Raw genomic sequence first — 27,446 nt, forward strand, 5'->3', positions numbered from 1 at the left:
GGGATTAGTGAATGCTGTTTTCAAATTTGCGAAAGCCGAGTCCGCATCCGAGTCCCATTGGAACGGGACTTTAATGGACGTTAGTCGGGTCAACGGGAGTGCCTTTTGGCTGTAATTGCGAATAAACCGTCGATAAAAATTAGCAAACCCCAAAAAACGCTGTAGCTCCTTGCGGCTAGCCGGTGTCGGCCAGTCCACCACCGCCTTCGTTTTGATGGGGTCGGCTCTCAGCTTGCCCCGCTCAATAATAAACCCCAGAAAAGAGATGGCTGGTACATGAAACTCACATTTCTCTGCTTTGACAAAGAGCCTATTTTCCAATAACCGTTGTAGAACAAGTCTGACGTGTTGTTTATGCTCCTGCAACGACCGGGAGAAGATTAAGATATCATCAAGATAGACGAAACAGAAAATATTCAGCACGTCCCTTAACACGTCGTTGATCAGGCTTTGGAAAACCGCGGGAGCATTAGTCAGCCCGAAAGGCATGACTAAATATTCGAAATGACCCAGTGGGGTCTTAAAAGCTGTCTTCCACTCATCTCCTTCCCGGATGCGGACCAAATGGTAAGCACTACGTAAATCTAATTTCGTAAAAATGGTGGCCGATTGCAAAGGAGCGAAGGCGGAGTCTAACAAAGGCAGCGGATACTTATTTTTGATGGTGATGTCATTTAGCCCACGATAGTCTACACACGGTCGTAACGACTTGTCCTTCTTCTCTACAAAGAAGAATCCCGCACCTAATGGTGATCGCGATGGTCTGATTAGACCTGCAGTGAGCGAGCTGTTTATATACTCAGTTAACGCCTCTTGTTCCGGTTGAGACACCTGATAAAGCCGTGAACTCGGCAGCGGAGCGCCCACTTGCAGGTCTATGGCGCAGTCGTATGGACGGTGCGGGGGCAAAGAGCGAGCGCGATCCTTACTGAATACCTGTCGTAAGTCATAATAGCAATTTGGCACTCCGTCAAGGCAGATGGTTTCAGGGGAGTTGTCACCGGCACGTTCGCGTCCCCCTACGGCTGATTGTAAACAGCGCTCATAACAATACTGGCTCCAAGTCTCTATTGTCGGGCGCTCCCAGGAGATAACGGGGTTGTGAGTCTTGAGCCAGGGCAAGCCGAGAATAACCGGAACGGCTCGAGACCGCATTAAATAAAACCGTCTGCGTTCGACATGGTTCCCGGATAATTTGAGCTTTAGTGGTTCTGTTCTTTGTGTTACAACCGCCAGGAGGCGCCCATCGAGATCATGAACGCGCTTCTTCACGGCCAACTCCTCGATAAAACAGCCCAACTCTGAGGCAAGGTCGGTGTCGATAAAACAATCATCAGCCCCCGAGTCTATCAGTGCACTAATCCGCCGCACCCGGGACCCCCCATAGATCTCCCCTTCGAGTTCCAGTCTCTTGGGGTGCCCCGGCCGGGAATCGGCTCGCCGAGGCTCGGGAGGTTCTGCGCGGGGACGTGACTCACAGTACTCGGTGAATGTAGACGGCTGAGGCTCCGGAGGGCCGGGAGCGACGTGAGGTCCTTGTAGACCGCTGTCAGACCCGGTCCGATCGTTGAACCGGCGCCGTCTCTCCTCCGATCCGGAATTTCCACCACCCAGCTGCATCGGTTCCTCCCCGGTGACAGCATTCCGAGATCGGGGGTGGTCCCAGCCGGACCCAGCTGCCCGAAGCGTCTCGCGGGATTCCCCACGGTGCGTTGCATGCCGGAACGGGATCCAACCACCTCCACGCTCCCGGCTTCTCTCTCTCATGCGGTTGTCCAACAGTAGGGAGAGATCGATCAACTCCTCCAGGTCGGAACTGTTGTCGCGGGTCGCCAGTTCGTCCTTGAGCTGGGTGTTCAATCCGCGACGAAACAGTCCACAAAGCGCCCTGTCGTCGTAGCCACTCTGGGCGGCCAAAATCCGGAACTCAATCGAGTAGTCCGCTACGGATCGCCTCCCCTGGTGGAGTTCGAGTAGCCGGCCCTCAGCCTCTCTGCCCCGGACGGGATGGTGGAACACCCGGCGAAGCGCTGCTACGAAGCCGGGGAAAGAAGACCGGAGGTTCGGCTTTGCGTCGCTCATCGCGATAGCCCATGACGCCGCCTGACCTGTCAATAAGCTCATTACATAAGCAACCTTCGCGTCATCAGTAGTATAGACGGAAGGTTGCTGGTCGAAGACGAGTGAGCACTGGTGGAGAAAGTACCCACACTGACCGTGCTCACCCCCGTAACGTGGGGGGTGTGGAAGCGACGGTTCCCTACTCATTGTGGAGAAGGAGACGGGTGCCTCAGTGGTGGTATGACGAACCACCGGGGGAGGTGCTCTCCGTTCCTCCAATCGTACGATACGGGGTTCGTAATCATCGATCCGATGAGCCAGCATGGAAACCGCGCCGCGGAGTTCCTTAATGGCTTGGCCCTGCTGACTCGTCTGTTGCCCTTGACGGGACAGAGCGGACAAAATCTTTTCTATGTCTGCGGGATCCATGGTGGCCGGAGTATTCTGTCACGTTGAGCCCGAAGCGACAGAATAATCGCTACTAGGTAAGTGGATCCCCGAAATAGCAGACACAGAAAAAGAATTTTGTCATAAAAAATGAAATTTATTATAACACAAAATCCCCGTCTAAACGGACAACAGAAAACGCTGGTCAAAAGAGGACCAGGAAATAATAACGAAGCAACAGAAAACGCTGGTAAAAAAGAGGACCAGGAAAATAACAGAAAACGCTTGCGAAACAAAAACGGCAAGGAGAAAGTTCTTAAGTAAAATATTAATCAATCACGAGAGAAATATCAAGGCACGCAATATAGTCATGTAAGTCAGAGTTTTAAGCGAGAAGGAATAGACGATAGCAAATGGCACGGCGTGGAATACTCCGGCAGTGAGTTGACTGTCGGAGTGCCTAGATATAGCAGGTGCAATCGTCAACTAATGGGTGGCAGGTGTGCAGGCGGCAAGCAAGAACGCCTGCCCCCTGCTGTCAAATACGGAACGTGACACTTTGATTCACCGGCGCATGATTGTTAAAAAGTTGATTGCATGTTCGAGCACCGATTTCCACAGCTAGTTTATGGTTATGGTCAGAAAACCTTTTTTTTTTTTTTTTTTTTTTTTTAGTTATCAGTAGTCGAATAAAATTTAAATATTGAACATTTCTATTCCATTTGAAGTAATGTCATGAAGGAAATTGATTGAATGCCTGCTTTCACACAGAGATGACTTTCTTCAACTCGACCGACGTGACGCCACTTGCAATTGATAAGTACAAATAATTAGTCTGTCTTGACACTTGTTCCTTTCTTTCAATTTCCTGACTAGTCTTGTGTCCTAATTGATTTTTGGCTGATGCTTTGTTCATCAAAATGGAAATGAGCATTTGCCAGCACGTTGGATCATGACTCCATTTCAGACTCCAGCTACCACACGCAAACACGGTCCCCGCCGTTCATTGCAATGGCCCATATCACTCACAATACTCCACAGAACTCATTCTCGTATTTAATCAAAGGCCCGGAAGTACCATCTACAACTAACATACAGGTTTGGAAATCATGCAAGCAACAGTTGTTAGTGTCTGTTTGTTTGTTTGTTTGTTTGACCGCTTCAAACTATGTTTAGAATAGGAGATGGGAGAAGTCTCTTTGCAGTTCATTCATCCGTCCTTTTACGGTGCCCTTTCTCTTGTTCAGGGACGTGTAGTCCATCTCAGCGGACTTCGGATGGTAGTATGCATCCAACTGTTCTGGTATTGACTTGTTTTTCGGGTACGCTTTTTCAACTTTTTACTGCCCAAATTGCTGGCGTTTGACGGGCAGTCCCACTGCTGTGCTCATTATTGATCGTTCCCGCCTTAAGAATGAGCAATAGATTTTGTGTGAGGCTTTACGAGTCTCCCTATACGATTGTCTGATTGAGACGACGACTGGTAGCTTTCTGTTTGCAAAGCGTTGTTTTTCTTTTAAGTCCGTCTTTATTGAAAGTACGGCAAAATGATCACCACGCTTCTGGCCAATGCAGTAAGTAAGTGCATTAGATTCGAAATGATTCTCAATTTGTTTTGGAGCAGGGAGGAATACAGCAGCAGCAGGAGGAACACCGTGGGCAACTTTGCAACAGATTTATTGACTTTTCTGGGGCCGCTGTGGTGACTTGTGCTGACAAATCTAGCAAGCCGTTGGACATCCACTTGCTGCCCTTCTCAGAGGAGAGTCAACATCCCTGCCCCAAAGGCGCATTTCTCTCTTCATCTACTCTGGTCACTCTCGATACCATACCGTTTTCTACCGCTTATCCGGAGTGGGGTCGCGGAGGCAACGATTCAAACCATCGGCTTGCTCTATAGAAACCTGAAACAATCATCATCGATTGAATCGGGCGAGTCGGAGTAGGGAGAGATCTGAAACAGGCAGGATATGGCTCTCGAGGAACCCCTGGGGTAAAGGCTGCTCTCGTTAGGGCAATGATTTATCATCCCGAAGTGATTCTCGGTTCAACGGACCTACGAAATGAGTAAATATATATTTTAAAAATGGGAGTAGGCTTGCGTGCACAATGACTGCTTACAGTACAAACAGCCGTAGACTTCTACGCGAAGACCAATCCTGCCCTCTTTGCTCCACTCCAGGGGGACCAGCCTCAGGAAGCGAGCCACGATTCCGTGCTGCAGCTCGTGTCGAACTGCGCTCTCCGAGTTTGAATTTCCAGAGAAGGCCTGCGCACAGAAACGCAGACACACACATGATGAAATTAAAGACATCGGAGCCGCACGCCTACGGTCAAACAAGAGGCTTTGGGGAGCTAAGAGCAAAAAAAAGTCTTTGTTGCGCTCACCTGCCCCGAGCAGGCACACGCTCACACAACATATGTGATTATGACTCTATATGAGTCTTATTATGCCATGAGCCAGTCTGACTGCGGGGGATTTGAAGTGGAAATTGTGCCTTGTTGAACTGAAAGTACACATAAGAAACTGGCTGTTCTTTTCCCTGACTTCCCTTTAGACTAATTGGGTGCCCGTGGCTGATGTGGTTGACGGTCCCTGAGAATATTAGACCTGAGTGAGTCTGGGCAGGTCAACCTTTAAAACAATTATTAATACGGCACGCCGCTTCATTGAAAACCTCAACAACGGGGTTTTTTTCATAATCTGACCTGACAACTGCGGTATTCTAAGTCTCTGCTAAAAAGCAGCATTCGGAGACCTTTGGAAGAGCAGAAAAGGGGGCACGCAGAACATTTGGCTTGGTGTTTTTGGAAACAATATCAGCATGGGGTGTGCGCAAAATGACGCCCCCCCCCCCCCCACCAAGATAAGATGCATGGCAGAAAAGGGAGGGTGAGAAAGAGCTTTCAAATGACTCCGCACCGATCCGTGTCCAGTACTCTATGCTCCCCAAAAGTTTAAACAAAGCTCAGAGCGACTGTGCACGCACCGTCCCCGAAACGGCGATGAGGAGTTTGTTAGTTTCCCTGATGCTTTTCCTTCTCGATCATTTTTAACATTTCTATTTACCCGGGAAAGGTTAACTGCGCATACAAATAGAGGCAAATTGTATATTAGTGCCCCGCTTCACATTCACGGAGCCGCATACGGCTCTTTGGGGAGGCACTCGGGATGTTTGATGCTCTATGTTTAGGCAAAGGGTTTAAATTCTCCCTGGGAGGCACTCCAAAACTGGCAAACAGACTCGCTAACAACTCTTGTTAGTGCGTGAGTGGACTGCAGTCCTGCCGAGGTAGTCTTCAGTCACGCATTATCGAGATGGCGACAAAAAGGGACCCGTCACGATCTTTGTTTTGGGTTTGACTCGAGCAGACCACTCGGGGCGGGGGGGGTTGTCTCTGAGTTTGCAAGATGTTAATATCTGCAGATGTCAAAAACTGAGTTCTAACAAGTGACAACTAAAGTGTCACATTTATAGCAGTTAGTAACAGCAAACAGACGGGAATGTTTGCCCCCAAAGTGGTGTCAGGTGAAAGAGCAAATAAAAACGGATGGTCAACAAATTGCAGGACAAAAAGTGTGATATTGTCGGTCTAAACTCGCTAATGTTGACACAGAGGCCGCACTTGAGCGTCAGCTTTTATTTATTGTGCCGGATGTATCTCGGTGCCCATTTTTTTTGTTTTTGTTTAACATTAGAGAGATTCTCCAGTCGCAGAAAAATAAAAATAGATTGAAAGCCTTTGTTCTGGCATTTAATTGCTGTTGCTGGAACATTCAACCGCTTCGGACCGCTCGGGCCGCTCGGCCATTGTGTGCAAGCTTCCCTAACGGTGCCAGGGGAAATCAGTGTGACCCGGTCTGGTCTTTTGTTTTTATCGACATGTGTATGGGACAAAGGACAAAGATGGGCCATAGAAGAAATGGTCGTTTCTGTTTATCTCTAAGGATGGTTTTGTCGGTTATGAAACTGGGGCCAAAGTGTGGTCATCCTAAATTTAATGGATAGCCACCATTCGGGGTCAGAGCTACGTTACCCTCTACCGGGCCGCTTGAACTTTCATGAGTCGCTTAATCCAGCTCTTATTGAACACCTACGCTTGAATCAATCCTGTACGAGCAAATTGTGATGCCTTGTTACTGATCGTAGAAACCAAGAGATAGGATAAGTTTTCCCCAGTCCTCCAAGCCCTTGTTTATCGCACGGGGTTGAGTTCCAACCCGTGAGCAGTGAAATCTGTGAAGTCATCATCTTTAGTTTCGCAATTTTGACCTATACTGTATTGAATGAAACCAAAGAGTCAACCTTCAAGCATTATATATATATTCTTACAGACAACTGATGTTTTTTTTAGAAATACTATACAGAACGTTTCATTGACATTGTGGGTTTTGTACACTGATGAAGTGCGAAGACAATTGACATTCGTCTATAGTCTTTTAGCCAATCAGGATGCAGAACGCAATGCGCTGTTTAAAAAAAAATGTCACGCTCGATGAAAAGATAAAAAGGCAGGAAAAGCAACAGAATAAAGTCAAATGCAGCCCAAAAATAAAGAAATAATCCTGGTGTGTGTGTGTGTGTGTGTCGACGTGTGATTTATTAGTAAACACTGCAGCTCTTCTAACTTAATTAGTCATCCACCACTGAGACGCGAACTATTCAAGACTTCCCTATTCATTTACCTGACAAAGCAGAGTCGAGCGGTGGTGTCCTTGAGAGAACAGACATGACTTGGTCACGTTTATACACAGACGAGCTCTGAGGACAGCTGCATATCAGCGCTCGTGCCTGCGTGCCAAGGTTAATAAAGTGAACGAAAATTACCAAAGGAACTCCAACTGAAATGGAAACGACATTGGAAATTGGAAAAAAAAAGACACTTGAAAGCTCATTAGAAACTGCTGGTATAAAGTCAAATGCTACATTTTCTTCACCGCAGACTCACGGGTGCATGGGGAGGCCGTGACACTTGGATATACCGGCCTTTGTCTCATTGAAATCGGTTTACAACACGGACAGTGGCCGATAAAAATCAAGCAGGCTTCCCGTGAAAAGCAAAGAGTACAACAAAAGAGGAATGAGGAACGCAATGAGAACACAAAAACCTACGGAGAGGGAGTTGAGCATGAATGAATGTGTTTCCAAAAGGAGAGTGCAAGACAAGACCTGCACTCCCAAAGCAGAAAAAGGAGGCATCGAAATGGTCAGAAAAGACAAAGAAGAATCGCTTGTTTGCTGCGCCTCTGAGGTTGCTCCATAAAGGCGAACACTTAAAGATTCAGGGACATGCTCGACAGACCACCTGTGGAGATGTGGAAATTAAAGTCTGCATCAAGCAATGACACACACATTAGTTGCACTGAGGCTTGTTTGGAGGATGCTGAGAGCTTTCGTGCTAACTATTATTCACTTGCTTTCTGCCCTGTTTTCTTGGAGCGTGGGCCAAATGGATCAGAGGCCACCTGACAAGATAACAAGGACACTAATGTGGTTCCTCGAGCAGATGCTTGAAACATTATTCGGGCCTGCCGCCTCTGCTCCTCTCAAAATATTTTCCCTTCAACCTTCCCTGACCGGAAACAGGGGAGAAAAAAAAACAAAACATCGCCTTTGGATTTTTTTTTCCATTTGAGGAAAATGCATTTACAGTAAGTGCTACCTTGACTTGTCCTTGTTGTGGTGAAAAGCAAATGCCATTCACGTGGGCAAGATTTAATTCACTTCAAAAACACATGTGATGGACAGCAAATCATGTCGCTGCCGATTCATAGCAACGGGGAAGGAAACAAAACAAATCACAGCAGACAATCGTTCCGAGTTAAACGAAGCGGCAAAATGCATGCAGGACTATTTTTCATTGGAATGCTGACAAAGCATTATTAATGTGTCCCCGTTTGATGCACGATGGGCTTAAGAGTTGTGGCTGCGGCTGGGCCGGTTTATTAGATACATACATTACTGTCGGGTGGGCAGGTTGACTTACAACTTCAAGCTTCTCACGCGTACCGAACAACAGCGCACAAGAGGAAAGGCATGCTGGAATTAGCCCGACCAAATTCATGTTATTTGAATGGAATGATGTTGATGCATTTTACATGGCCAAAGGATTTGCATCCTTTCACAATCAAGGCTAAATCACCGTTCAAGATGTTTAGCGGGCATTATGTGAGGGATTCTCATCTGGCGGACCCAAAAGTGGCTGACGGAAATTTCTGGTCTGACGTTTACGAGTACAATACAGAGGACTACCAAATGTCTACATTTTAGCGACAGGAAATGTTGCTCACTTGTCCTCTGGTCACGAGACTTTACAAACAGTGTCGCCGATAGGCGACGATATGCCTTTGGCGGTGTCGTCGTATTCTTTTGAAACATCATTTCAAACCATAACCGGGCTGTTGTTCAACAAACAAACAAGCAGAAAAATGCTTCATTGTTGTTAATCTCCATAAAAGTGGGGCACGACCCTGCATCCACAGGAAGACGCGGGTACCGGGGGGACAGCAGTTGACAAGCGCCGCACTCCAATTGAATAGTGCAAAAAACCAAAATGTGTTACAGACAGCAGAGTCAACATCAAGGAATGGGACAAATATATTCCAAGAGTGCAATTTTTGTTTCATGTTCACTGTCCATTGCATTCAGGTTTAACGTCACCTCAGTGTTCCGGTTCCCCACCTGACTGACAACACCTGTATGACGTCAGTGAGAAGAAAAAAAATAACGCCTTGACAACCTACTCAATGGTGCAAACGGTGTTTAAATTACCATACTCATTCGTCAATGTCGTTATGACTCCGCAGCTTCACAAAAGCAATTATGAACTGTTTATCAGCGATCTTCCTCGGGGAATCGCTAAGCCAATACAATGACATTGTCTATTGTAGGAAAGGGCATTCATTCCTGAGGAGTCACGCTTCCTTATCCGGTCCACGTCGGATTGGCGGTGATGGAGCCACAAGAGCCGGGGGTGAGTATGCTCATTCTTTCCCCTTCATTTTAATGCAAACAATGCATGAGAAGTTCAGCAGCAGTTGCCCCCAATTATAGCCTCAAAAAATAGTCGTGGGAGGCATGACGGACAAGTGGGTGGCACAACGGCTTGACAGCTCTGAGTGGTTTGGATGGAATTTCTCTGGATACTTTGGCTTCCTGCCGCATGCCAAGAACATGCGTGATAGATCAAATGAAGACTCTAAATTGTCAATACGTCTGAATGTGAGTGCCAATGGTTGGTTGACGCTATGTGTCCTGCGACTGGCTGCCATATACCTTTTTTTTAAAAAAATTCTCATTGCAAGTTTGTTTCATGTTACAATTCACCCTTGACACTGGCAAAGAATGGGAATCGTGAGCGCCAGGAGAAGCATTGTTAAACGCTACAGGTGATCTACGATAGTCACGTTCATGGATCACGCTGCAAGAGTGCGTGCCGTGCCTCCATGTCAGGTCTCCTCAAAGGTAGGCAGTGATTTCCTTTTCACAAAACTCTTGTGGCGACTTTATTTGTCTGTTTCGTTCACCCTAGGGGGCCGCCTCTCACAGGAAAGTCCGCTCGGAGAGGATCGGGGTCACCTTTGATTCTAGTGAAGGATGGCAGTTACAGAAAATGGACGAATGGGTAAAGAGGCATGGATAAATAGTGGCGACTGTCATTCATACACACACCCACGCACGCATTCCCCTTTTTTCGCAGTTGGGCCTAACTGAACGTCCTTGCATGTATTTGATCTGTTTTTACATCTACGAGGCAATGAATGGGAAAGGCAATGTGTACATACATTATGTGTTATGTCGCACATAAAGAGCAAGCGGCAGCTTCCCCAAACAACGGGGAGATGAATGTGTTTTGGAGCATTTGCAGGAATCGCAGAGGCAATGGATCAAGGTTAATAGCAAAGCGCCAACACTTTGAAATATATAATCATGGCTAATAGTTATGGTGCAGAACACATAAACAACAGCTTCATTTACTTTGAGCCATAAAAAGTGCACATATTCCATCCCGAATAGACCTGAAGGCCCACAAGCTGAGCTTGGTACCAACATAAAATAAACAACCAAACAAACATTGCTGATATTCTGTAACCAACTAAACATAATTATTGGCCTCGAATACTCATAAAAGGAGGACGAATGTTTGCGGCCGAGCCATTTAATTTGATTTTTTTGGTGGTCATTTGTCCATGTTTGTGCAATTTTAGAGCGCGCTTACTTTTCACATTTACACTGTGCTCTTGTGTGGCTTGGCGTTGCTTGATCTTATGTGCAGTGCTATATCTTGCCGTTCCCAGTCTCCTGATGACATATCTGAGGCATGAAAACAATGTCCTCCAACGTCCTATCACGCCAACAAATCCCATAGCTGTTGAGTTCCGTTGTGACCGTGCTCAATTCGATTCTGTCCGGGCTCAACACCAACGTTAAACTGACACCTCTGAACACCCTATTTGACTTTGTAGATTTAGCCGTGCTGTTGTCGATCTATAAAGTTCTGTTGACCCCTCCCCAACACTGAATGGTATCCAGTTTGCGAAGTTTGGATATACAGTACCACTCTGCGGCACAAAAAATGTTGGCGATAACCGCCCGCAATAAGCCATTAGCTAATGATACCTCCTCGTCAGACAGCTCAAGTGGAAAGTGGATGTGGAATTATTCTAAAAAAAAAAAAAGTAAATGGTTGATTTGGAGTAATGGACACAATATAATGGAAAAATGGTCAATATCCTGTGACGAAAAAATAAAAGTGCTACGCTGGACTGATCTCAGCACAGTGAACGATGCAGGGCCGTGCAGCCGACAGTCTGCGCCACACACGTTGCCAGTACAGGAGAAGACACGCACGCGTTGCATCAGAATGACACAAACTCGAACGATGCAGTACTCACCCAAATGTTGCCATCCTGCTGATAAGGTTTCCAGTTCCTTCCCGTGTCACTGTAGAGCAGACGGTAGCGCGTTGTCCAATCGGAGCTGCTGTAGCGACCCTGCGTGGCAATGGCGCTCAGTTGTTTTCGGGAGCCCAGGTCCACCTGCAGCCACTGGTAGTGATCGCTATCGAGTGGAGACCAGCCACCTGCACCTGAAGAGTTCGGGACATTTTAAAATCAGGTTCTGGTTGATACAGTTGTAAGAAGCCCCTGGAACTCAGTTAGTGCCCAAGATAGGCAAACAAATGTGCACGTACACGTTCACAATTGTGAGGTGGTGATGAATCGCCCAAAAAATGGCCTTTTTACAGTCATTCTACAATGAGTGTTGGATTCTGTTTTGTCAAGAATATAAACAGATAATGGCGTAGCAATTCTACAAAAACTGACAATTGAAACTGGTTTTATAAGGTCAAAGTGGGAAGGAGGGAGGCAGAGAGAAAACAAGGATGGGAGTAGCTATTAAGCTATGTGAAGGGGACATGAGCGATGATGTCACATGATAAAATAGTGTAAGCTGAATTGGGATGACAGAAATCCAATACACGTATCCAATTACACAGCTATTGTGCTGTGGCCCTGACAGATAAACTGGACCGGTATCTGTGGAATGTTAATACGTCAAAAAACATTGCTTCAAAGACCTTCACGCCCCGCCTCCCCCTACACACACACACACACACACAAAAAAAGAGGGGTAATGGGTGCAGGGGGAGAATTTTTTTGGGGGTGGAGTTAGCATGACAGTGAAGGGTAAACAAAGGCGACATTGAAGTTCGCGGAGTGGACGATGGCCGAGGCGATGTGACGCTTTGAGAAAGATGGTAGGATGCAGAGTTGGGGTGACTGGCAAGATGGTGCATTGATGAGGAGGAGGGGGAGGAGCCTGAAGACACGGAAGATTAGCGTAAGAGAGATGGATGAGGTAAGCCAGGAAAGGGAGGAAGGAGCACAGGGTTTACGGCTTCCGTTTTGTGGGGAGGCAAGAGATGAGACAGCAAGCGGATGGGACGGAGGAGGGAAAGAAAAAGGGAGCGTTGTTCTGGCAAAATGATGGATGAGGGCAAAAGTGGAGAGAGGGCGAGGGGAGCGGAAGGCAAAAACGAAAGAATGAGAAACCTGGGCGAGGGAAAGCCCAAATGAGCCCATTTCAAAGTGATGAGAGAGGTTACGTCGAGTAGAACGCGGGTGCTTCAAATCACGTGAAGCACAAAGCAAAAATTGCAAAAAGTTCTGGCTAAAAGGCAGGACGGCGCGAGCGAGTGCAACGTCGCAAACCGTGACTGCCCGCGCTTCAACAACAAGTGATGATAAATGGACGGCCGCTGCCGCAGTTGAATGTCTTCTCATTCAAAGTTCAACCTCACCTTGTTGGAAACTTTTGCCGCATTCTGAGAGTCCGTTAATAAAGTCGCTGATAGGATGCTTAGGGTGCGGTGTGCACCAGCACAAAAATATTTAGTATCATCAAAAAGGTGAAGGTGGGCAGAGGGAGAAAAAGAGGTGCCATCGCTACGACTAAATTTGTTGACAAACTTTTCTCAACATTCGGAGACACAAAAGAGCCATTCATGATTCAAAGAAGAACACAAGTTATCTTCAAAACACTTTAGCGAATGAAGACAATTCCATTTTAGAGGCAAAAATCATTTCTTCACTTTGTGCTCTCTGGCTGATTGATGAAGACATCACATGAATGATCATCAAGTAACTGCGGCATTTGTACGCTGAAAATCCTCGCAAATATGTATAATTGAATACTTTTAAACCGTGCGTCTGCGATTGGCTGGTAACCGGTTCAGGGTGTCCCCCGCCTACTGCCCGAAGACAGCTGGGATAGGCTCCGGCAGCCCCCCGCCACCCTAGTGATGATAAAAGCGGTTCGGGAAAACGAACGAATGAATGAATAAACCATACATTGCGTTGGTTGGTATGATTGGGGAAGAAAAAAAATGGTGTGTGCACACAGATGGAGATGAGTGATGGAAAAAGATCAGGAGGAATCCATACCGTAAGTCAACAAACGAATACAAGCATGAGTGTAATATTGACCGTTAGACGTCAGCGGGAGAAAACTGTAAGGATGTGTGGGAGTTTAGAAAAGCCACACAAGAAAAAAGAAGCGGTCCAGGAATGAAATGGGCAAATGCTCACGTCGGATGGAGAAAGAGAGGTCTGCAGAAAGAAGAGCCAAGAGGTGCGGTCAAAGGTGAGCGCCATCGGGAGAATGGAGGGAAGTGACAAGAGGTTGACAGACTAAAGGGGGTCGGGGGAGTGGGGTGGGGGGGGGGGGCGGCAAGGCTGAGTCGGAGTGCTTGGTGCAAGAAAACAGAGCGCGGGATCGAAGGGAGGGGAAAGCGGCGTCAGGGGACCGCTGTCACCATCCTCTCGCCTGTCACACGCACAGATGTTCGGGGGCCGAAAGGAGGAGCACGAGGATGGCGGAGCAGAGAAGGTCAAAGAAATGAGCTCGGATGAAGGAGAGGAACTTCGATGTCAGGGACACGGAGGGACGGATTCAATCGATACCAAAGGAAATGCAAACTGCGCATCCGTCCAGCCGTTCTCCGGGTGCATCCGGAAGCCGGCCAGGGAAGTGCGAACGTCGCTCATTTTCGAAGCCAGAACGGCCTGCGGTGTGAACCAACGTCACCTACGATTCCGTGTTCGAGCTCTATCAAACGGCTTGCTTTCTCATGCTCGCTTTGGATTGCCAACACCTCTCGATGTGAAACCGAGTCGCGCCACATCACTGCAAATTCTAGACTGCGAAGTTCACATCAGCAGGATTTCTGGCCCCGAGACTCGCTCAGGATTTGGGGAAGACGTTGGCCAATCCGCTGATGATTCTTCAAAGTGACAGCTTTTTGCAAAACCTCACGCCGGTAGAGCGAGGGCAGATCACCCGTCATGACGTCTCAATTCGCGGCATCGACCAAACCCTCGGCTGTGTCATTAGAGCCGACCTCAAGGAAGGCTATGAAAGCTCTCTTTGGTTCCTTTCAACTGGAATCAAACAGCGTTGCACTGCCTGGGCGTGTTTCACCACCGGCCTTTTCTTGCCTTTGTTCATCTCTTGTTAGGCTGTCAAGCTGACTCCCTTCTCTGTTGTTTCTTGTGAGAGAGAAATGACCGGCGCTAACCTAAGACAACAAATCACCGAGCGGAAAATGCTTCTGGCAGAGAAGAATGAGGGAAAAGGGCCAGTTTAAGTGTGAACGCTGGTTTGGGTTCCTACACGTTGGGGGTGCGGTACAATTATTGGAATGTCCCCGAGAGATAGGAGGGAAAAACATTTGAACTCGGAAGACAGAAAATCCTGCACGCGTCTTTCCGAGTCACGAATAAAATAACATGATTATTGTTTAACATGTTGCAACTCCACAGGCTGTCATAAAAGAAAGGATGCAGCTCTGCTTTGTTGTTTTTTTTTTTCCATATGAGAAAATATTCCTTCATTCTTGTCCTGGGCGGTCCAAATATATGCTGACGGTTTTGCAAAAGATGTTCTTCGATAAGCACAGCAATGGTGAGTTGGGCTCGGATTCCTGTCAGTTGCGCAGGAATTCAACAGTCAGTGCAAAGTATTGCTGGGCTTGAACTTGCCGGTACGAAGAATTGATATTGAATAGAAATGGACACAATGTAATGAGGCGAAAGCCGAGCGGGAAAATCAAATGTTGTTGTTGTCACTTTCAGTGGGCGTGAGCACTATTTTTTTTTCAGTTTTTACTTTGGTGAGGTACGACATCGCCTGCATGTTTTAAATGATGCATCCTTATATAGCTCTTTTTGTATGCATCCGTTTTGTGTCTTGGGGGGGGGGAGTGTGTTTTTCCAAAGTTTTTCACGTAGCAACATTAACACAGAGTCATCCTGGAAATGAATTGTGTTGCGAGCATCCCGAGAGAGAGTCAACAGCTGCTTCGCCCTCTTGCCAGCGCTTCATCTTTCTGTCACGGAGCACACGGAGCACATGGAGTCGCAGTAATTTAATTAGAAGCGGCCCGCCATTATCGACGGATGAGTGCAATGGCTCAGGACATCAAATAACTTTACAAGATGACACGCAAGATTAAAAAAAAAAAAAAAAAATCAATAAATAAGACGGATGGGGATAATTGTCAAGAAGTAACAGCGCAGTTGGATCGCAGTGATGTCACTCGTTTCAATAAATGAAATGTTTTGGGGAGGGGTAGGAAAAGAAGGAAGAAAAAAAGTCCCATTTACACTTCTAGGGAGAAAACAGCGAGTGGGGATTGAGAATGTAAATTTGGAAAATGGAAAGTGGCGAGAGCAAGATGAGTTGGAGAACAGAAAAGAAATGGATGTGATGGAAAGACGGCGAAGGGGTCAAGGAAAAAGACACAGTTGAATGAGTAAAGTAAGACGAGCGACAAGAAGGGAATGGAAGTTAAGGGATTAGCCGCAACAATGTCACGCTTGGCCTTTTTCTTCGATCCGAAATCGAGAAGGTCGAAGAGTACACTTGCATAAAGTTGTTTGCATAACTCAAGCACGCGTTTTGACGTCATGTGACCAAAACCGGAGAAAACTGGTGAGCCGCAATGTTCATGTCGAAACTACACAAAACGAGCCCAAATGTCGAAAAGACAAGTCGAGTGAGCCAACATCAAAATAAAAACCTACAAAGGCCATGGCACTGACATCAATGTCGTATTTGGAAAGCTTTTATTTTGAACTTAGCCTTTGCGTTGGTGATGCGTTAGGCTATGAGTATTTTTGCAGTTTCTTGAACATGTCGAAATGACAATGAGAGAGAGAGAAATCAAACAAGAGAGGGTACCGTGGGCTCACGCGAAATCCCAGCCTGCCGTAAAAAGTCTCCGTCCCCTCCGGGGCTAAAATTGAGACGCGCCAGTACTTTGTACGGCTGTCTCCCGGCTCATTTATAGCGCTGCCTTTAATAATACTTGACATGACTTTTATTGTTGTGGTGATGGACATAAATGTGGACAACAAGCTCGCCATTAATCTTGTCCTCTTTTAGCCAGCGGCCCAAGGAAGGCACCTGTCCCTCTCACCCCTCCTCATCTTCATTTCCTCTGTGTCCTCTCTGCAATTTTCCACGAGCCCTCATTCCCTCACCTCTCATTTACTTCCCTGCTCTTCATCCTTCTTCTCTTTTAACCGCTATCCGCAAGGCATGCGTCTTGGATTGGCAGCGCGCTTGTGCGGAGAGGGGCAGATCGTGTGATTCCCAATGTGCAGCTCATCTAGCCGTTTCTGAAAAACGTTTCTGGCATGTGATGGGTAAGTCTCTCTGTCAGCGAGAGTCTAGCACAAGTTAGGATTAAGTCGCAAATGTGCTCGGTTGACAATTCTTTGGTGCTCTTTTATGGTTGTCCTCCATAAACACGTTGGAGTTTGGATTCAACAAAGAAAGAATCAAAACTCCAAATGCACTTCTTGTTCACCAATGCGCTAATTGATTGGTTCGTTTCCTTTAAATGCCAAATGTAATGTTAAAAAAAAAAAAAGATTAAAAAACATGATTAGGGTGGGGCGGGGGGGGGGTGTTCTCTTCTTTTCCTCTTTTTTTTTTATTCCCTGGGAATTGAGATTCAGTCTTGGATGACAAGATAATGTCGCAATCTCAATAAGCAATCTATTTGACAACAAAACCACAACAGCGTCTTTTAACATCAGTGTGCTGCAAGTTTCACTAAGCGTGTGTGTGTGTGTGTGTGTGAGTGGGAGAGTGTCAGCCTTACCTCCTCGCCTGTTGAGCTTTGCATAACCAGGTGCATATCCATTTGAGAAGACAGATGAGCTGGAAAAGGCTGTGTGCGGCAACGGGGAGGCCAGTGCATTGTCACATTTTGCTGTGAAGAGAGAAATGAGATTGAGAATCAGGGAAGCAAAGATGGGGGATAGAACGTGTGGATGAATTCAGAAAAAGAAAGGGTATTTGCAGATGTTTTTTTTGTTCCAAACTCTCAATAACCAACTAACTACTATAAAAAATAAATAAAATTAAAAAAAAACACACCCCGAAAAACAGAAGACACCTTGCAATGAGCTACCTGTTAGACACTTGACGAGTCATGTGGATTTGCACGCAAAACATTGCAAAGTCCTTTTGGCAGTCAAATAGTAAAGTGTGCATAAAGTTGTGTTTGGTCGAGCTTGTCGTTATAGTATTTCCTTCTAGCATCTCCAGAAGGGTTACCCTATTAAGTTACTGCAATATTTTCAGAAGTGGTAAACTGCATTTACTTAATTTTGAGTGTCACGATGACTGGAAAATTCCTGTTGTACGCGCTACAAAAAAAAAAAAAAAAACTGTCACATGTAAAATATGAACCTGGACATTTCTCAAAAATGACTTTGAAACAATTCTGTCACGGTCACCTTTCTAAGTGTAAGATGCATTTTGGACAGAATTGCTCCGATTTCTTCTGAAAACAGGCTGCATATTAAGAGTCAAAAATCAACCGTGTTTGAATCTTTCTTTAATAACACTGTAATTTTTACAAAGCTTTCAACATTCAGTCAAGTATCTGTACCGGTGTGGACTATGGCTGACAAACAAGCTTTCAAGAAGTCAGTATGGTAATGTGGAACAAATTGCATTTTGAAAGCAGTTACAAACTCTTCAAAGTACTTTGTGCTTTATGACTGCTGAAGTGCATAATTTAGCATGTTAATCTGTTGCGAGAGGGGGAAAAAAAAAAAGAATTTTCTGTTCAAGTGCACTTGGTAAACATTTTCAGTGTGTTAACGCCACAATATAAGCTCATCTTTAACACCGCTTGGGAACCCATTTGCGACCTTCATCACAATTCATTGGAGTTGGAGTCGTTTTGGCGAGCAGATGGCTTCAAAACGTGCTCAGCAATCAATTGAACAATTAAAAAAAAATACAGGAGTTCATTTGTTTGTTTTTTTGCATATCTACAAAAAGCTGTGCAGAATGTGAATCAATTTATTCTTGTGTAGGTATTTACTTTCCCACTCTGCCCACCACCACCCTTTTTTATTTTATTTACCTTTTTTTTTAAACTAGCCTCGTGGGCCGTGTCAGATGTCATTTTTAATATATGTCGCGGGCCACTGAAAAACGGATGAAGGGACCACAAATGGCCTCTGGGCCATAGTTTGGACATCACTGATTTGGAGCAATATTTCTCTATCTTTATGAGACAAGGACACATCTATTGCAAATGAATTTCTGCGGCACCCAGACAGAGCTCTCAAAGCACACGACTGTGCCACGGCAGCCTGGCTGGGGGTCACGATATGGCCCGGAATGGCAATAGGTCCAAAGGAGAAAAAAAAAAAACATTTGGCAATGATCAAAAAGGATTCTTTGTTGCTGTTATATGTGAGCAAAAATGGTTTCCATGTCGTCATGAAAGGAAGCTGCGTTCAGCTTTTTTTTTCCTTTTTCTACAAGGACAGTAAGAATCTTATCACTCTGACATAAACGCACATAAAAGCAACAAACACACTCATTTCTTCCAGTACATTAGCTTTCATGCCGAGAGAAATGCGGTGTGCCAGGCCAAGTAGATGCAGTCCATAGCTCTCTGTCATGGCCCATCGTATTGTGTGCACCGGAGTGTGAGAGTCAGATTTAGAGTGGGAGACTATTGTTTGCATCGTCTGCATGTTTGTGTTTGTGAGAGTGTGTAAGAGGGCTCGGCCAGTTGGCTGCTTAGACATATTATGCCGTGTCACAAGCCCGCTCGCAGAGTCAAATAAATAAATCAAGAGCACCTTGGCTCAATAACTTGGGTGTGTTTCTGCATGGGAAGTAGTCTGCAGTGCCCTTCATGGAGAGCAAGTAAAGTGTATGGCGTATTTTCTCGGCTTGTTACGACATGGCAACACACGTGCACGCACGCACACACCTACAAAGTAATGAGGGCTCAAGCACCTCCCAGTATAATTTGGGTTTGCAGCCTATATCTTAAAATGATGCTACCTTGGACTTTGTTTTGGGATTTAAAATATGAACGTGAGTCACGAAAGCCATTAGAAACATACTTTGTCGCGTTATAAATAGCTCATGCCTGCATTCACAACCGGCTGCTGAAAATGAGTTTGGGTGTCTTGTGGTTCGGAAATGCACGCAGACAACTATGTCATAAGTGTTATCGAGAGTGGCTCATGTCAAAGGATGACTCCTCTTCTCAAGACGGCAACTAACAGTTATTATCGGATCAACAGAGGAAGGGGGGGGCAAAAACAAAGGGCATTGAAAGAGGGAAAGGGAAAAGGGGGCGGGAGGCAGGCAGAATGAAGGCAGAAGCTGAGGGCAAATGCAAATGGCTGTCGACCAAAGTGTTCTTATTGACACTTTGAGTCAGGTAAACATTGTGTATGTGCGTGCGCACGCACGTTCCGGGAAATTAGGAAGGAGGAAATGTGTTGAGCTTCCTGCCAACATTTGGGAGGGGAACCACGGTTGGTTTGGCTGCTTCTCAAATGACTTTCCATCAGTGGAACATCTCTGGGGCGAAAGAGAGTCGGCTCCAATGAAATCTTCACAGGGCCGCGGGCAACCTAAAATCAGTTGAACCAAATCCCAGCCATTCAACAACATTTGGGCTTGGATGTTACTCGGCTAATGCGGCCGCCGCATTGACCTCTCTTATGAATCCAAGTGTTTAACATCGAAGCTGCCCGGTTCACCGCTTCTATGCATAAATGCATCAACTAATGCATAATTCACAAGTGACACAGCGAGCACGTGTTCAACAAGCTTGCATGAATAATAGGGTCAGAACATTGGGTGTTCTTTTCCAGACCACTACCAAAACTGCAAAATCTTTATTTCATGACAGAAAGAACTTTCCAAGCAACCTTTCCACAGCGTTGGCCAGTCTGGTCTTTTGACAGCACAGACTGCCGAAGTTTGAGGACCTGGGGGCTTTTTGTGGACTCCGATCATGAGGTTGTCAAAAGTCCCAGCAGCTGCACAGGTGTACAGTCCAGACCGACTCTCTCAAAGTGTGGGCGACTTGCTCCGTCTGCGTTTCGTGCTCACTGGCGGAGCTGGAAGAAGCCTGTTCCATTGGCTTGGAATTGTTGATTTCATCCTGGAGATATTTTCATCACATTCACTGTCTGGGGCAGACGATGAGGTCATCCACAAAATTCTATTTTGATTTGCCCTGATGCCCTACCCTCCTATTGACCAACTTTTTCTGTAATATCCATTATGTAATACATACATCAGAAGCTCAAATTAGGAACGGCAGCAAATAGACATAGAGACACTGTCGTTAAATCATTGTGTTGTTGTGTCAAATACTTTTGCGAACTATACAATCAAAAGGACAGATCTGTCAAATGAAAGCATATCTGATCCCACTTTTTTATTTTTCAAATGTCAAAAGCTTTTGAACTTCTTTTCCCTCATCTGGAAGTGGGCAAAGGGGCACTTGCTAATTAGCGATCATCCACATACGCAAGCTGACCTGGACACCTGGTGCTGCACGACAGCAACTCCCAGGTGGTTTTCGAAGAGACGATCGGACAGGCCAGCACACAAAATTAACAGATGTTCCACCGCATCTAAAGAGCTCTTCTAATTGCCACTACACTTGCTTGTGACTATCTACATTCTGCACACATATACAGTACATATGCACACACACACACACATACACACACATATATATATATATATATATATATATATATATATATAAAACGCATTAGGCTCAGTACATCCAGGTGATGCATTACCGGTAGGTATGTAACACCACTGTATACCTCAGAGACTTTTGTGTTTCAATTTGTCCACATGCTTCATTGTCTTTACAGAGTGTGAATGGGTTGAAGTTTTGCAAAGTGCCATCACGGAGCCACGGAAGCTCGTCATCTCAAAGTGACAAGACAACAGAAACCTTCTGGGCATTTCGTCAGATGCAATTGCACAATCAAACAAGAGCTACTGCACATCGGGAAAATCTTCCTTGACAAAGATCACAATTCTAAATTCACAATTAAAATGTTGACGCAGACTAGCAAAGTACTCATTTGACCCTACACGTAAAGTATTTGCACTTTGCCCCATTTCTCATATTTTGGCCTTCACTGTGGAGGGGTTCTTAATTTTATGGCCCGTAGATGTATATGACTCTCGGTGTGTATCGCACACCTTGTCTTCTGGTTGTTTCAGCACAGTGTAACATTCTGAATCTCAGCCCGCATTGATCCATCAGCAGGGGCGGAAGGCGCAGACTATCCAATTTCAAATCACGCAGCGCCTCCGGGGGTTTCTAAAATAACAATTTATCTCAATGATAAGGTGCCAAAACTTTTCTTTTCCAAATTTGAATTGAATTTGGTAAAAATGGAATAGTCGTCAAGTCAATGGGAAATGCATTTGCGCGATACATAACAAAAAAAATTTCATCTCCGGACCCCCCCCCCCCCCCCCCCCCACCAGGCTTGACATAGAAATTAGTCTTTTTTTCCTCTCAGACAAGGATAATTCCTTGCCTCTGTTTCTAGATGTACGGTGTGCAAGTGGAATCCATCTCCACACCCCTCAGGGTGAGAGGTACTATGTTATGAGTTCTATTATGTTCATTCATCCCTCTCACACGTAGTTAACACCTCCCCATATGTCACCTTGTTCTCCATGTCTTTGAAGCTGCATGGAAGAAGTCACATTTTCTGTCTTTGTGTCAGGAACTTGGACTATTTGGTTGGTGCATGACATGGGAGCACATTTGAATCGGAGTCCAAGAATGTGTTCGCATACACCTTGCAATCACTTTCAGTTAGTTAGCAGTCAATAACCTTTTCTACTGTACTTGATGTTCATCTATTATTGACCCTGTGAGTTCAAGTCCTGCACAGAGGAATGGGTCTCTCTGTCATTGGTAATCAATGCTGGTTTTATGGCAACCCCTCTGGTGTCTCCCCCCCCCCCCTTTACATTTTGGGAAAAGCCCACTGCCCAGAGGCACAGAGGAATTCATGTCCTGCAGCTTCCAATGACAAGGTCATTGAAAAGGGACAGTGTATCGAGAAATATGTGAAATGAAAAGCTTGAGAGATGATGAGATATTTGCGATTCTAGTCAGAATATTCAAGGTCAAACACGGTGTAAATATAAACGACCACGGGAATATTTTAATTAGCCCAAGCAAATTGGCCAATCACCCAGAGACAGTTTGGCACTTGACAATCCGAATGGTAGCATGCAGCAGCACGCGCCGAGGGCCTTCATCACCTTCTCCGCTGCCCTAAACATCAAAAGCACGGACTTGCAGTGAAACCTCATATGAAATTGGATACATGTATTCACAATAGTCCTTTTGTCCTTATTTCATAGCACGTGTCTTGGCTTGCCTCTGTTCCCAGCTGTTTGTGGGATGATAGTTATTCCTTCATTTTTGTCTGATCAGATTTCTATGTGCTGCCACAACGATGTTAAACTTCCCGGAGCCTTGCAGACTCTGAGATGCAAGATGACGGTTGGACATGACTGGAAAAAAATCACTTTAAAGGCGGACATTTTGAAAAACCGAAAGGTCTGCGAGAAGGCCCACCTCCGAAAGACACCCACCCGCCACTGGTATAATGACATACAGTTGATTCACTAGGATTGGGGATTCAACATTTTCTTACTCATTCATTGACTTCCATTTCCTCCTTTCGCTTTTGTATCCTCCCTTTTGACCCACGGATTGCACCGCCGGTCACATCAGTTATAACAGCTTGAGTCGGTGAAGCCTCAAAAAATCTGCTCAGAGCAGTATGAATCATTAGCCTCCGGCTCTCACATTTATACTAGCGGGGAGGAAGAAAGCATCTGTGTTTGTGTTTGAGACTATCAGCAGGCTTGTATTTTATGCATGCAGAGCACCAAGAATTTGAGAAAATATTATGATTTTTTTTTTTTTCAAACCAATTCTGACACCATTTGTTCTGTGGAATTCTTCCAATGTTGGCAAGGCTGCGTGACTCTCAGGATGAATTGTGCAAGAGTGCTAAGAGGCCACGTCACAAAGTACAGCTTTCATTTCATTTGCACTGACAATCTGCGTGCAATTACCTGCTGATTTACTAAAGCAGGAGCTCATTGAGCAATCTGGGACTGTGAACGCGCACGCGCACACACACACACACACACACACACACACACACACACACACACACGACATACTAAGAGTATGAAGATCTGAGAATGCTGCTTAAACCAGTGAAGCGGATTAGAAAGTGGATGGGCGGATTAGAAAGTGGGAGCCATGCAGCCAAGCGCAGGTCAAGGTTTTAATTGAATTGGAGGCAATGTATCGTCATTAACAGTTGAGTCCAACCTGCACCTACTGTACATCCATGTTGATATCAAGCTTCATCCAGAGTTTAGGAACACCCCGTATGTGAAAGGAACTCTGTTATATGGAGAATAGGAGCAAAAATAAGCCGTCTCAGATTTTCATACTTGGTGTGTCATGCAAAAATGCATTCTCAGGACTTTACATGCATACCGTCTTCTAATAGCGCAAGAGAATCGGCAAGGGGGACAATAAAACACACGAGAATGGTGCCCAATAAAAAAAGGCCCAGCGAGTTTATGTTTTCCTCATCGCGACTGCACCGCACTGCGGGTCGGTCGCAGAGCAATCTGTGAATCACTAGTTGTTGGAGGAGTCCGGACGGGCTTTAGTCATTTCCCCCGGAGACGTCAGGAAGAAATCATGAGCCTCCATCTCTCTCCCTCGTTCAACGCTCATAAAGATGATTTGCTGCCAATCTGGCAACAGAAGCCCATAATATCCCTCCCTCCACTGCCCTCCAACCCCTTCGTCAGCACCTAACTCCGTCAAGCCGAGAGACAATATGTTCTGAATGTCAGGTTGACGCCAAAGTAGTCAAGGCGGGGGGGACGGGGATCGGCTCAATGGCAAAAGGGAAAGAAATTAAAACCACTCACGTATGGCGATGTCTTCACATTCTATATGTGTCAATGAAGTTTGACAGAAGACAGTCTACTTTATGGTTAAAAACCTTCCATGTCAGCCATCGGCATTTTCCCATCATGCTTCCACTGTCTCCAAGTGCTTCATTTTCTTGAATGTTCTTGACATTTTGGCCATGTGAGTAGTATTTTTCAGCGGCCCGCAACATGACAAACCTTTTCTTTTTTTCATCCTAAAAATGGCATTTGATTCGTTAGCACTTGGAGCTCTAGGCCTGATTTATGAAGACATCACATGAATCATCCTCAAGTAAGAAATGGTCACTTTACTACAGTTTCGAAAAGTTGAAGAATTTTAAAGTTCCAGCTTCCGTTTTTGTGGCCTTTGAACGAAAAAGTTTGGACACCCCTGATTTGTAGACAATGAGCACAGCTTTTGCAAAGGAATGCCCGCGCAAACTGAAATGTTTGCGTTTGAACTTCAACGAGGATGAGTCCGAGAGTGCTTATCGGATCAGCGGTCATACCAATAAATTGTAGCAATGCTTTAGCTTGGGAAGTCCAGAAGTGGTTAGAGGTGAACTCCATCTCCTCAAGATCCACAGCAGGCTGACAAATGAGAGTTCTCTCTAGGAGCCGCACCGGGGCTCCCAGGGGTGAATCGGAATCACGAAACGTTGATTTTGCATATTGCGTGTGTGCGCACATCTACATAGCGGAAGACTGATGGGAACGCAAGCTGCGTTGAAGCTCTGTAGCGACCGGGGTTCGCCGAAAGGGATTTAACATTGTTCTCCAATTCAGTAATACCTGACGGCGTGCGCAGGAATTAGAATTGCTCGTGGGCCGGCAATAGCAAATGAGGCTTATGGTGGTTAGCTTTGTTTGTGTTGTGGCAATAAGCACTTAGCGTGTTTGCTTCTCACGTATTAACTCATGTTTCAGGAGCGAGCGATGTTAACATCGGCTGCCTCTGGATTATTGCGCTTCCTGCCAATGCAGAGGATTAGAAAATGGCTCCAACTGTTGCATTGTGCGTCCCCGTGACAACCGGGGCTCTGTTGTTGTCTCCTCCAAAAATGTCTTGGAACCTTTCCTTATCCGCCCTAGATTCCGAGTCGCCGTGTGGCGTTTTCCTGATATTCACCCACATTGTTTCGCCGCAAGCCATCAACGATCTCGTCCCACTCTTTCACAATCTCCATCCATCTCAAGAGAAAGATTTTCAGACACAGTCTATGCAGGGAATTTACCGTCGATTCGAATACATCTGAATTGCCGTCAGGCTCCAACTTGACACCTGACGGCGGCTGAATATTAGCAACTGCGATCAAGCAGCGCCTGATTAATTGCCCACATGACCGAAAGGGCGCTGTCGATGCATTGACATTTGTCCAAGCCGTAATAAACGCGTCGCTTCGACTTCTTCGGCACAACAGCTTGATGTGGCAATTAGTTGTACGTATTCCTCACGAATACCATCCAGCACAATCCGTGTCTGTCACATCCAAACTGCATTTGACACATACGCGCCTATTCAAGCGAGATAAAAGTTTGGCATTTGTAACTCATTGAATGCCACCAGAGCAAAGCCCTCAATCCCGGCCGTTTTAGCACAAGTTCAGAACGTTCTAAGAGAGATTAAACATGTGAGTCGAAAAGGCAGCCGAATGACTGAAGCTCATGAATGCAACTCCTATGTTTGATTGCATTGTCATGAACAGAAACGAACAGAATCCTGAGCGATGAGGCTTTTAACCGTAATTTGTTTTGAAATAACAACAGTGGAAGCTGATTTCTCATCAATTATTCCTGGCGCGGTAATCCAATTTGCGGGCACCATCAAAGGAACCGAGATTGAAGTTTGAGGCTCGGATTGAAAACCTCACTGAATTATTCAAAACGGTAAAATACGCAGTTGATCCGGCGAACTCTTTGTGATGAAAGGCAAGTCTTCGAAAAACAAAGAGAAGTCGATAGGACCGTTGAATTGCTAAGGCCTCGCATGTGCCCTGATGAGATACAGTGTCGCCATCAGACATCAGCAATTGGTAATACCGTGAGCATTCAGACAGACAGCTTTTAATTGAAAAAGTAAATCACAAGAAAGCCGGTTACTTGCTGATCAGCGCTTGGTGACGATTTGTCAAGCAAACATACAACTGGTCAAAACGCCAAAGTGCAAACATTCTATTCCCTTCATTTCCATCCTGTTTGTTCCTCACGCCATTACGAGGACCGGCTATTCAGAACACGGTGTGTCTGTGAGGTCGTTAGCTGAAGAAGGAAGAGAAAATAGGGAGCGCGCCTTGGGAGCGGTGAATGGAAGGCGCAACAATGGCACACACAGTGCAGCAGCGTGTGGACGCTTGGGAGCCTTTGCTGACATACTGTTCTCTGATACAATACATGCACACACACAAAAGTCCCTGAAAGAGGCCTGCAGGAAAAAAAAAAAAAACAACATAATATTGGGGTTGGAAATGGTGTTACTCTTTTGAGCTGCAGTGTTTTGCCCCTTCCGACGCTAATCAAATGGGATATAAATGCACTCTACGCAAGAGCAGCTCACTAAACAACTTCAAATATGACAAATCTTCCTGTAGCATAGAGTGATGTATTGTATGTGATTACAAACCCATGCAGACGTGCAGACTGCTAATGAAGTTGCTTTGGCAAAACCGTAACAAATAATGGCTCCCGGTGGAAAGCGATTCATTGGACAGTATCGCTCGTGGACGTCGGCTCACGCTTGCTTGCCGTTACATGTGTCTAACTTTTGTGCGCGCGAATGATTGTTCATCCATGTGTGCCCCGTGATTGGCTGACAATCGGTTTTCACACACTTTTCAAAATCCCATCTGTGCCCCTGCATATCGCCGAAATGCTCACCGCTACAGAGTGGCGTTTTATCAGAAACTGTTTCCACAATTTGGAATTACCGGTACAAATGTTGGTGTGACCTGCCACCGATCCTCAACTTATCCCATCTGAACATTTTATTTCTTGGACATGTTGGCAACTGCAACTGTAATTGGGGGAGTGCACTGCCTTCCCAATGCAGTGCATGTGTGTGTGTGTGTGTGTGTGTGTCTGCGCGTGACCAGCATGATGAGGTGACTGTTCGTGCAGTCAGCCCCAGAGCTTTTG

General features: G+C 45.8%; 1 protein-coding gene across 5 annotated transcripts in view; it reads right to left on the reverse strand.

Moving 5' to 3' along the window:
- The window catches only part of cntnap2a (contactin associated protein 2a), a 130,348-nt gene that overhangs the window by 68,392 nt on the left and 34,510 nt on the right, over positions 1-27,446 (reverse strand). For all 5 annotated transcript variants that reach the window (XM_086101550.1, XM_086101547.1, XM_086101551.1 and 2 more), the window contains 3 exons: positions 17,122-17,232; positions 11,345-11,538; positions 4,570-4,717 (listed from right to left, as the gene is read on the reverse strand). In XM_086101550.1, the coding sequence (XP_085957676.1) occupies positions 4,570-4,717; positions 11,345-11,538; positions 17,122-17,232 (453 nt within the window). The remainder of the gene's footprint in view (positions 1-4,569; positions 4,718-11,344; positions 11,539-17,121; positions 17,233-27,446) is intronic.

The sequence above is a fragment of the Hippocampus guttulatus genome, chromosome 21 (assembly GCF_054856545.1).
Source record: "Hippocampus guttulatus isolate MCC_2025c chromosome 21, RoL_Hgut_1.0, whole genome shotgun sequence".
In the NCBI taxonomy this organism is placed as follows: Eukaryota; Metazoa; Chordata; class Actinopteri; order Syngnathiformes; family Syngnathidae; genus Hippocampus; species Hippocampus guttulatus.